This window comes from Diabrotica undecimpunctata, chromosome 6 (assembly GCF_040954645.1).
Source record: "Diabrotica undecimpunctata isolate CICGRU chromosome 6, icDiaUnde3, whole genome shotgun sequence".
In the NCBI taxonomy this organism is placed as follows: domain Eukaryota; kingdom Metazoa; phylum Arthropoda; class Insecta; order Coleoptera; family Chrysomelidae; genus Diabrotica; species Diabrotica undecimpunctata.
In genome coordinates, this window is record NC_092808.1 from 22,974,020 (window position 1) to 22,986,744 (window position 12,725).

Genomic DNA, 12,725 nt, shown 5'->3' on the forward strand with positions numbered 1-12,725 from the left:
ATGCTTAACTTTAGGTGAGCCGCAAAAAATTAATGTTCATAGACACAAATATTTTTTTTTAATAGTAAATTGTAATAAACAAATAGAATAGAAAATAGAGTTTGTTTAGTCAATATACAAAATAGTTTTGTTTTTGACAATTCAAAGGAATAGTGATAATAATTTTTACATACATACATATAAATTTTTTGCGAATTTAAATATTACAAACAGATATTTAAAATTAACAATTTAAGAAACGACAAAGACACTAAAGAAAAATATAAAAACATGAAATATCATCATAATAGGCAAATACCCTGACCAAACTAGTACTATTGTGTAAAAGCTGTACTTAGGTACTCGGTTTTTGAATAGAAACAATGTCTCAAAAAGTGTGATTTGATTTTAAGCTTAAACGATTGAAGACTTTTAACTTCATGTGGCAAAAAGTTATACAAACTCTTTGTCAACCTAAAACGTTGTGCTCTAATAGCATCTCTAGATCTTGTATCGTGATAATGGAAGTTGAAGTTTATGTTAAACTTACCTTTGTTAGTATGAGTTTTAATCAGCGTCTTTATATCTAGAGCTAAGATTAATACTACTATAAAAATTAATATTAAACTCAGCAGTTTTCCGGGTTGAACCACGTTGATTTCTATTACGCCGAGCTTTCGACATCCTCTCTGATGTCTTCAGGGTTTCCGAGGTCTCAATCTCCCGAGCCCCCAGACACTACTACACTGATCACTATTCACAGTAGTGAAGTAAATGGAAAACAATGTAATTTTTTTTTTGGAAACGGTTAAGTTTATAAAAAAAATGTTAGAGGACTTTTTTATTTCAAATTGTGTATTATATCCATACCTTAAAGGAACGCACTATTTTCGGGGACACCCTGTATAGTATTTCTATATTATGTGACACGTTGGATAATCCAGGATCGTAATTCTAGCAGAAATTCCTATCACGTTGCCATTATCCATGTTTGCGGTACCTAAGTCAGCACTGGGCGTATTCTCGTTTTATAAAGTTAATGTATAATCGTAAATTTTATCGATTTTGGCATATTTTTCGCTTTTTGCTAAAGGATTAGGGCCAAGTGCAGCGATTAGCCACACATAATCGTTTTTTATTCAACGTATTGTTTTTGCAGGTCAAAAATGACCCCAAGTAACAGAATTTTTCCACTGTTTCGAAGGTGTTTTGTTGAATTTTTGACAATGCTGGCGTACCTACATTTAGTTTTTTATGTATTCGTATGAAAGCTTCAACTGCTTCATCTCTGGTTCTTCTAATTGTCACGGTATCATCAGCATATGCTATTATTTGTATCCTTCGGGTGTAGATCGTACCATTTAAGTTTATACCTGAGTTTCACATAACTTTCCCTTATCACTTTATGCGTATTTGGGCACTTTAGGTCAAATTTTCTTATTTTTACCATTTTTTAATTCTTTAATTAAAGTATAAATAAAAAAATTTCAATTTTTTTTAGATATTCTCATTGGAAGAACCTTACTTAACAAGCGAGATCAAATTCAGTGAAAATCTAATCTCCCTTAGAGATACCTTGAAGAAAACGATTAAAATCAAGGCAATTCAGAAAGTAAATCCGAAGATATCGATAACAACTTTAAATGTGTGTGTAGATAAAACAATAGAAATATTTTTTAAGAAAAACTCTATCGTAACCAATCCCAAAATTGATACTACCGTTGACAAGCTTTCACAGAAGTACAATTTTTTTAATCATTTTAATTCAAAAAATGAAATGTTTATGAATATCTTAGATTTGGCCATTACAGTTTCCCAAGATAATGAAAATTCCGAAGTCATTCTGCAGCTGGCGTGCGAAAACAATTCCTTAGACGCAAATGTTTGTTCAAATTATTCTAAATTTTGTAAGAGGCTTGTAGATTTATACAAAGAAATTGGAAAAGAGAAAAACCTAAGCCTTGGAGAGGTTATAGTTTTACCTGAGTACCATCTAGATCTTAACGCTTATACAAAAGAAGAAGAGTTTTTTGCAACATTTTCTGAAGCTTATAATGACGCTATGAGTGATTTAACGCTCTCTGAACCCGGATCTTTGAACATAAGGCACCTTAGTCATAGGACAGTCTTAAAACTAAATTTTTTGTGTGTAGATAACTCATATTCTCGAGTAATGGAAAACAAATATATTTTGAAATTGTACAATTACTTAAAAGCATTCTCTCGAGTACTGTACATCGAACAAGACACTTCTGACATAGTTTCAAGAGGAAAAAATAGTTCCTACTTCGATTTGCTCGTTTTTAACAGATCTGAGTTAATGGGAAAACTTTTGTTCGAAAGAAATTTGGATCCAAGTGAATTTGAAAAGTATTTTGAGAAGTTGAAGCTGGATTATTTATATCACGTCGTGGGAAATTGTTTTCCAACGATTAATCTACATATCGAAGAAAATGTTGCGAAGGACGAGTTATATCCGGAAAACAATCTGTACGTTCCCAATAAAAGTATAATAACTTATATCCAAAAAAGAAATTGGCTGCTAGCTTATGTTTTAAATAAAATGTATATGGTAGAGGGCGTTAGTATCGACATTAGCGAAATTAGAGTTAGAGTGTTCATGAACTACCTTGGACTCAGAAAAGTGCAAATTCTACAGCGAGTTTATAATGACAATACTATTATTACTGCTTTGCAAAACGAAATAAGTATTCAGAAGGTTTCTGATTTTATCAACGATCGGATATTGTTGCACGAAAGATCGATGAATTTACATCTCAGTCACAATTCAAGCGATAGTTTAGAAGCTGCAGAAGAACTTGGAGAAGATACTTTAGGATACATCAATTGGAAGGACGTATATGATCTGGTAGCTTGTATCCCTGAAGACCAATGCCGAAAGAACCGTGTTTGCCTAAGCATGACTGACATGGTGTTAGTCAGTCTTATTCAAGATGGTGTAGAACCAGACTATTACAGATATGTCCTCTTCATAGGCAATAGAGATATGCGAATTAGTATGATTTTAGACCACATAAAGGAATGGCCCGGTGATTTTTGCTTGGATTGTATTAAGTCTGAAATAACAAGATTTGATGGAATGCAAGATGGCAGGATCGTAGAACTTAAAATTTGGCTGCTACATATTACTTTATGTGAAACGGTAAGTATCTATATATATCTTCAATTTTCTTTACTATTTCTTGTTTTGCTTACTTAGTTCCATACCCCTAATACTCGAACGTCCTTGTTTACATCTTCTACTCTTAAAGACTCTTGCCAAATCCTTATCCTTTAACTTCCACCATTTACTTTCTGGTGTCCTACTTGTTTTCCATTCCGCCTCACCTATACCTCCGTATCCACTATCACCCGTCGGTGTTGACTATTTACAAACTCACCCTTTATCACTTTACAGTTCGTAACCTTTTTTAACTGACTTCTTCTACACGGCACAAAATCTATCTGACTTTCCCTTCCCTTGCTACTATAGGTAACATACTGATCTTCAGTCTTCATACAATCTACATAAAAAACGTATTAACGATAGCCAAATCCGATGCCACTGCAAAGTCAATCACACTATTTCCTTCATCATTTCTTACTCCCATCCCCACACCTCCATGAACTCTTTCTATTCCGCTCTTTCTCTACCAGTATGACTGTTCAAATCACCTCCAATAAAACACTTTTCGTTACAGCTATCTCGAGCATCTCGCAATTAAGGGCACTCCAAAATTCTTCCTTTTCCAGTTCTTCGCACCCTACCTCTGGGGCGTAGGCACATATGATTTTTACGTTGGTAATGCCTGTAGTTTATGACAATTTATGTAGTTTCCTCGACAGGAAGTTCTCATCATTATGGGCGATTTTAATGCCAAGATTGGAGCTGAAGATAAGACACAGTACATTGCAGCACATGGACTTGGAGTCAGAAACGAGAGGGGAGACCTCCTAGAAAAATTCGCAGAGGACTTACAACTAGTTGTCACCAACACATTCTTCCATCTACCACCTCGCAAGCTGTACACATGGAAATAACCTCAAGGCCGGCCCCGGGAGAATTATTAGGAATCAAATAGACTACATTACAAATAGAAGCAAGGGAAAGATGCGAAGAAATTGAGACTCTGCAGTCAAAGTACGATAGTCACAATGTACATAGGAAAGTTAAAGAACTCACAGGGGGACTAAGACGAAGGCAGAAAGGAAATATAACTGATTCTGACGGAAACATCATCTTGGACAAACAGAGTAAAATTAGAACATGGAAAGAATATCTAGAAAAACTATTTGAAGGATGGCAAAGCGGCAGGCCCTGGTAATATACAAGCAGAACTACTTCAACTAATGGACAACGAATCAATAGCAATAATCGCAAAGATATTCAACAACATTTACAACTCTGGAGAAATACCAACAGAATGGCTGAAATCTGAGTTTATTGCACTTCCAAAAAAACCAGGAGCCAAAAAATGCGAAGATTACCGCACTATAAGTCTCATGAGTCACCTCCTAAAATAGTTCCTAAAGATAATTCATAAGAGAATCTACAAGCTGTGTGAAAGTCAAATTTCCCCCAACCAGTTCGGGTTCACAAATGCTGTTGGTACTAGAGAGGCTTTGTTCTCAGTACAAGTCTTATTCCAGAGATGCAGAGACGTCACCTGCGACATATACGCATGTCTGGTTGATTACGAGAAAGCGTTTGATCGAGTACAGCACGACAAGATGATGCAAATACTAAAAGAAACAGGAATTAACAACCACGATCTGAAAATAATTAGAAATCTTTACTGGAATCAGACAGCAAATCTCAGAGTTGAAGATGAACACACTGACTATGTGAAAATCATGCGTGGAATGAGGCAAGGATGTATTCTGTCTCCTCTAATCTTTAATCTGTACTCTGAAAGAATATTTATCAAAGCTTTGCACGAAACTGAAAAAAGTATTCTACTAAATGGTTACCGGCTAAACAACATCAGATATGCAGATGACACCATAGTCCTTGCGGACAACTTAGAAGACCTACAAGTTCTTATGAACAAAATCACTTATTAGTCAACAATATGAACTCGATATAAACGTTAAGAAGACAAAGCTTGTGATAATTAGCAAGAAAAGGATAACAGAAGGTAACTCTACGTCAACCAATCCCCTGTAGAAAGAGTGACGCACTACAACTACCTCGGCACCATAATAAATGAAGAATGGACCAACAACCAGGAGATTAGAGCACGCATCGGAAGAGCTAGATCCACCTTCAATCGGATGGGGGCCTTGTTCAAGAGTCACAACCCCCTCTCTTGATACAAAAGTAAGAATGATGCGATGCTACGTCTTCTCTGTGCTTTTTTATGGTGTTGAATCGTGGACCTTGAACGAAGATATGTGCAGAAAACTGGAAGCATTTGAGATGTGGCTATATCGGAGAATGCTTAAGATCCCGTGGACTCACCGAGTCACAAATGAGGAGGTCCTCAGAAGAATGGATAAGAACCGAGAGGTACTGACCACCATCAAATCTCGAAAGTTACAGTTCTTCGGACATATTATGCGAAATGAATCCAGATATGCTCTCCTTCAGCCATCCTGCAAGGAAAAATATTTGGAAAACGAGCTCCAGGAAGAAGAAGAACATCTAAGTTAAAGAATCTCAGAATCTGGTTCAATACAACATCTGTGCAGCTTTCTCGCGCTGCTGCAGATAAGATAAAGATTGCCATGATGATCGCCAATATTCGTAACGGATAGGCACATCAAGAAGAAGAAGAATGCCCGTAGTAAGTTGCACACTCGTTATTCTATTACTTCTTCTGGTTATCCTCATAAGATGTTCGTTCCTACCATTCGTTGTTCAAAATAATACCTACTCCATTTCTGCCTTGACTGTTCAAGTTACTAATTAAACATCTCCAACATCTCTCGACTTATTACCTTACCAATGAGTTTCCTGCACACAAAGTACACCAATCCTTCTCATCTGCATGAAATCGGCGAGCTCTCTTCCTTTATTTGTCATGCTTCCGACGTTAAGAGTTGTAACTCTCAGAACTAGCTTATTCGGCCCATTGCGTCCTCTAAGGGGTAGTCCTAACTGACTTTTTTGCTTACGGGGAACGGCCTAGCCTTTAAACTGTTTTCCATATTCCTTCTTTCCATGGTTTTAGCAAGGTTTTTACTGGCGGATGTCCTTCCTGACTCAAACCCTTCTCCTTTCTTCGGGCTTGAGACAGGCACTGATAGTTACCGAACTACATAATTCACAGAGAAACTGCCACAGGCGGAGTTGTCTTCAACATCGTTTAACACCTTCATAAATCTTATGCAGCACCTTCCTCTCCCAGTGTTCTAATTTAAGGATTTTCTTAAAACCCAGGTTTCACTTCACTTAGATATATTATAGTAGGCTGTATTTTGATCTTATATATTCCCTCGTTAGTTTTCCTACAGATTATTTTGGATTTGAGCATCTGGTTTAAGTCTCTAATAGATCTACTTTCTCTTGTTATTATTTTTTCAAGCTCCGTATCTTCCTCAAATTTCTATTCTTTACCGTTCATACTCCTTAATTTTATGGTTTTTTCTCCTCTTTCCTACATACCTACTTCCAAGCATTTTGTCAGCACTTCCTCCAGTTTTATTATATATATTATTAAGTTAAGTTTTTGATCTCGTGCTAGGTGGTGTGTGATTTGCAAAGACTGTAAATTGCTGTTTCCGCTATTATATTATCCCTTCAACCTGTATATCACCGCTTTTTCCTCAAGATGTCTTCTAACAGAAAGTTAACGAAGTCGTAGATAAAAGGTCTCCTTGTCTTAATCCTTAAGTTAAACGTTCTTGAGATCTCTCCCTCTACTATGATTTTATTTTGTGTTTCTTGTAATGTTAATTTTACCATAGTACTAATTTAGAAGGACCACTTACTGTTTTAAGGATTGTATATACGTTTCCCTTTCTATGAATTATATGTCTATCTAAAAACCACAAAAAGCACATTACCATATTTTCATATGCATTTAATCTACTTCTTATTCTCATGAATATTATCTATAATGAAAAAATCTTACATGAAGTGTCAAGAGAGTTTTTCCTCTATAGTTTTGGTATAAACTCTTATCTCTCGACATCATTCGCCCGACAGCTTTTCTTAACTCAATATTATTTTTATTATTATTCAGGCAGTCATGTAGCGGATGCCCTTCCACTGTTAACATTTCTGCTGAAATGCCATTTTCTCCAGAAGATTTGTTTAACTTCTTATGAATTCTTGTATTTCTCGACTTGATGGTTCCCAAACAATATTTCATCCATTTCTTGTTCGACTAATTGTTCCGTGAATTTAACAGCTCATTAAATTATTCTACCTATCTTTCAATTTTTTTGCCTTATTACTTATTGGGACTATTTTGTTACTTCTGAAACAAGGTGTGTTTCTCGACCCCTGTGTTGTATTCTTAATACAAATTTCTGATATCGTTGTTAACGATATGATTTTCTATTAACTATGCTTTCCACCACGTTCGCTTTTTTTCTCTGCATATTCGTTTAACCCTTGTTCTCTGTTTTCTAGTTCTCGTTTACAATCCTCATCAAACTAATCCGTACTTTTACTCTTGTTTTTCTTCTCCAACAACTTCTGTGGCACCTCCGTTCTTGCAGTGTATTTGTGTCCACTGCCTACTGATTTGGATCAACTTGACTTTCCTTAGTCTTTTTGCTGTTTAGTCCATTATTCCCATCGGAATTTGGACAAAAATAGCTTAAGTTAAAATTAAAACTGGTAGCACAAAACGAGTACCCACACTAGTTAGTAGAAATCATTCGCACTGCCATTGGCCAAGCACTTTTTCTGTAAAAAACCTTGTCGAGATCAATTGTCAGACTGTCAACCACTTGTTCTGCTTCAGCATTTGTTACAGCATCACGCTCACATATATCTATATCTTCATTACCTTATATGCCGATATGGGATGGGATCCATAAAAATTCAAGAGTGATCTTGTTGTTTTGAGCAATCTCTAGTTCGAATGTTATTAACTTCTCGATTGGGTGATTAGAATATCACAAACGAATCACGTGCAGCTTGTTTTTTATAAATGATTATCACAGATGGATAAAAAAATTGTCTAGTAGAGATTTAGGATTAACAAGACGAATCAAAGACTATCGCCCACCAGATGAACAAATAATCTAAAGTGGTATCTACCAATCACGAAACTCGAAATCCGAAGATTTCTAATTGTCGAAACCAAATTCAGATTATTGCTCTAATCTGTGCTTTCTAAGAAGTGCAAGGCAAAACAGACGTTGATAAAGATGTAGTTAGAGAAATGGGGAATCTAACATTGCATTCCACAACATATCTCCTCAACTAAGCAAAAATCCTTGGCGAATTGGTTTCTAGTACTCATAAAGAGTATACCGAAATAAAAGGAAAGACAGTTAAGATTTGATTTCACGTATAGTGCCTCTGTATATCCGCTTATACGTATTTCATCCTAAAAGGAATCTTCTTTTGTTTGTCTTAATTTTTAGTGTAGGTAAATTAAATATCAAATCAGATGTAAACGTAACTATTATAGATCAAATGAATTATTTTGTAACTTACACATTATTTTGGTGCAAACACCGACACAAGAACGGTTTTCCTCAGTTTCAAGGTTACCAAATTCTGCACCACCATCATCGGGTAGCTTTCGTATCTGTGGTCTGTTAATCTGTGGCTATACTAAAACACTAAAAATACCTTTTTTGGTACATCCTTTTTTTTATTATAAAAAACAAATAAAATTTTATCTTATGCCTATTTCAGCTTAAATATAAATTGGATGTGACTTCATGGTATGCTGCATATAAGATGTGTGAGAATTACAAAGAAAATGTAATTTCTAAGCTTTTAGAGTTTGCCGATGTAAGTAGAATCTTTTTTTATAGTTTTTATTAATTTATGTTGTGGCGTCTATTTTCCATTGTTTTTACTTTTATGAACAACACACATTATTATTGCGAGAAATTTGATAAAATTCATGCTTTTGTCTTACAAAAGGTTAAGGATTGACAACAAAAAATGTTGAGATTATGTATTATATGCGCAATATACAGTACGTTAAGTTTTAAATTAGATATACACAGAGCTGAAAGTATCTTTAGTAAAAAGATAAAAAAAAGTATCTAAGATACTAAAAGTATCTTAAATACTTTTATTTAAGATACTTTTTGGTTCATTTAAAAGTTACTTTTACTTTAGATACTTCTTAAAAGTATCTAGTATCTTTTATCTTTAAAAGTATCTTTAGATACTAAAAGTATCTTAGATACAAAAAAGTATCTTAGATACAAAAAAGTATCTTAGATACTTACTCAGGACCTGAGAAATAGATACTTTTCATTTTTCACCTATCCTATTATGTTTAAAAATTTAATTATGTTGAATGTTCTGTTTTTAATGCATAATGCATCTTGTGCTGTTTTTAACAGACATTTTTTTGAAAATTTAATGTTGGATTTTTGTTTTTAATACATAGTTATTAGTTTGTAATAACTTAACGTCTTTTATTTCTTATTTACCCCAAAGCCCAAAGTATACCATTTCAAAGTACCTGCTGGCTTAAACTAAAATTGTATGATAATTTAAAGGGTTAAAATGATGTCTTTAAAACAAAAGTATCGACAATCTACTGTAGAGTAGTAGAGTACCGAGTACCTTTATATTATACCCTAAAAGTATCTTAGTTACTACAAAAGTATCTAAGTATCTTAGATACTAGAAAAGCATCTAAGTATCTTAGATACTAGAAAAGCATCTAAGTATCTTTGATACATAAAAGTATCTTACATACTTAAAGTATCTGAGATACTTAAAAGTATCTTAGATACTCAAAAGTATCTTAGATACTTGAAAGTATCTAAGATATTTTTACTCTAAATACTTTTCCGGTATTTTGTATCTTTAGATACTTTCACAAAAAAGTATCTTAGATACTTAGTATCTTAAGATACTTTTTGCCTCAAGTATCTTAAAAGTATCTAGATACTTTTAAAAAGTATCTTTTACAGCTCTGGATATACACCCTATAAATGGCAACACTGCGCGCCGTCGACTTTCTATGAACCTGCTTCGTTGACCAATCGCCAATAATTTGCCATTATACAGTGGTTGTTTAAAGCAATAAACATAAATTTTTAATTTATTTTATGTCATACTAGTTTATTATTGTGTTTTTATTGCTTAGTTACCAACTACGTAATAGTGTACTTTATGCTTGCGCGGGCATAAAGTGTACTTTATGGCCCGCACGGGCGTAAAGATACAAACAAAAAGATAATAGGATTTCCGTAACGTAGCACCATAACACGGACGATAGAATGTACTAGTAAATATATTGTCAAAATGAAATCGAATTTTCGGATTTTTTAGACATATTACATTTTAGAGATATTACAAAATATTAATTTTATTTTTACATACCTAAATTTAGTATAGTTTTGGTCTTCCAGACCCTCGCTCTCTTTCGAGAGTTTCTTGTTCCCTCCATTTTTTATTAATAGAAAAATTGTGGTTACACTTATGTTAAAATGTTTTGCTGCCTCTGATAGTGCCCAGTTATTTTTTAATTTGGTTGCAATTCTTATATATATATATATATATATATATATATATATATATATATATATATATATACCGGTATTTGGGCGCCACGCCCTTCCGGTAGGGATCTATGGAGTATCACCGAACCGCAAGCCCTTATCTCTTGCCATACTGCTCCACCATAGGCCGATCAGACACCAGCATATTCTAGTCTAAGCCGCAGATTCATCTAGAATTTTAAACTGCTGCGTTAGCCTTTTTTATTTTTCTATACACCGAGCTGGGGCTCGAACTCACATCCACTGAACCATTTGACAGTGAAGCGAATGAGAATCGACCGCCTATCCCGCTTGGCTGTCTGACCGACTGGTTGCAATTCTTGCTTTAATATATTGTTAAGTCGTTTGTTTTATTGATTCATAATAATAAAAATAATAACAACAACCCCATTTGATATAAAAACTATCGTTTATATAATCTTTATAAAATGCAGGAATTCAAAATAATATCAAAATTTAGACCTTAATAATTGTTACAATTTATGAATTAACATATGTAATCAATTGTTTGTCGTTTGTTTGTTTATTTTATTATTTGCCTATTATAATAAATATAATTTGTCAGACCAATCAAATATACTGCTCAAAATGATCAGATCTTACTAAGAATCGTATCAGGTTTTTTAGGAACCAGCTCTACATACAATTTGTAAAAATTGTTCAATACAAGTTGCGTTATCTCTAACTCTTGACAATTTTTTGTGTACTTCACTGGAAGACCAAGAATAACGCTTAATCATCATCTATATTTCTTGAAATTTAGTGCCTAAAATTTTGAAACTGTACTATAAGTAGACTAGAATACAACAAATTTTTTAAATACATTGTTTTTCAGATAAATCTTCTCTTAGATTTTAATGATTTGCACACGCCAAACGAAGAATTGTTGGAGCTAGTCAACGAACACTACCTTGTTAAAATTTTTGATCAATCCACATCGTTTGATCGCGTAAAGGTTTTACTGGACCTATTACCATTCAAACACAGCATCAGAATTTGTTATAATGCAATCAAAATACTTAGAGACTTGAAATACTTGAATTTCATTGTAGAGTATCTGCTGAATAATGTTAGCGATGAGAGTCTAAGGAATGTTCAAATTAGTCTAAAGATGCTGTCGATATTTTCTCCAATTGAACAAGATCAATTGCTGTGTCTTCTTTACGAACCACTGAGTATTATAGAAATATTGATTATGAACACTAAATTAGATAAGTTGGCTTCAGTTTTGAATATAATAAAGCTAGAAATATCTCAAACCGAGTTAGACACGGAAGTTATATCTATCAAACAAATAGATGAGTTATTACGAACTTATGGAGAAAAAACTCTAGACTTCCGAATAATTACTCAGCCAAACCCTCGACTATTACGAACGCCAGAATTTAAGCTCATGCAGTCTTTGGATTCGCTGAATTTGGGACCCTATAATAAAAATTTCGTAATGCCCGATGAAGTCCCCATCAAAGATGATTGGATACCTAATAATGAAGTTTTGGAGTGTATGTGTTGTCAGAAGATCGTGTTTTCCATGTTCAACCGAAGACATCACTGTAGAAGATGTGGTAGAGTTATTTGCTATAACTGCTCGTTGCATAGAATGTTGGTAAGTTAAAATTATGATTGTTATATGCATAACTTTAACATCTTTAATTTTTTTGCTTGTATATCTTTGCCTTGTAAATCTGACTTTCTTCTTTTTGCATCTTTACCAGTGGCGACTGTTGAAGGACTAGAGCAATGGTGAACAAACAATTAATTCTATTTAATATTCACACTTTTCTGTTCAAACTTAATTCCATTAAAATATATTTACCTAGCCGAACTAAATTTTACAATAATTACATTATGTTTTAAGCGTCCGCACTATATTAAGGGCTGATTTCATAACGCCCAATAATAAAGACATGCGGTTACCATGTAAACGACAAGCAGTAAGTAAAATATTTGCGTGTGTGTCAGGAATAGAAATGATTAAGGGGGATTTGAGTTCTTACCCATATTATAACCCGACTGACACTGTCCAGACTTAAATATGATTATTCTTAAATTCTACAGACTTATTCAATCTTAAATTCTTCATAACTTAT

General features: G+C 33.9%; 1 protein-coding gene across 2 annotated transcripts in view; it reads left to right on the top strand.

Moving 5' to 3' along the window:
* Sptz (zinc finger FYVE-type containing 26 spastizin) overlaps positions 1-12,725 on the top strand; it is a 56,585-nt gene that overhangs the window by 23,529 nt on the left and 20,331 nt on the right. Inside the window, exons 3-5 of one of the 2 annotated variants that reach the window (XM_072534441.1) lie at positions 1,481-3,142; positions 8,801-8,899; positions 11,471-12,241. In XM_072534441.1, coding sequence (XP_072390542.1) covers positions 1,481-3,142; positions 8,801-8,899; positions 11,471-12,241 — 2,532 coding nt within the window. The remainder of the gene's footprint in view (positions 1-1,480; positions 3,143-8,800; positions 8,900-11,470; positions 12,242-12,725) is intronic. The other variant, XM_072534442.1, reaches the window with a different exon arrangement.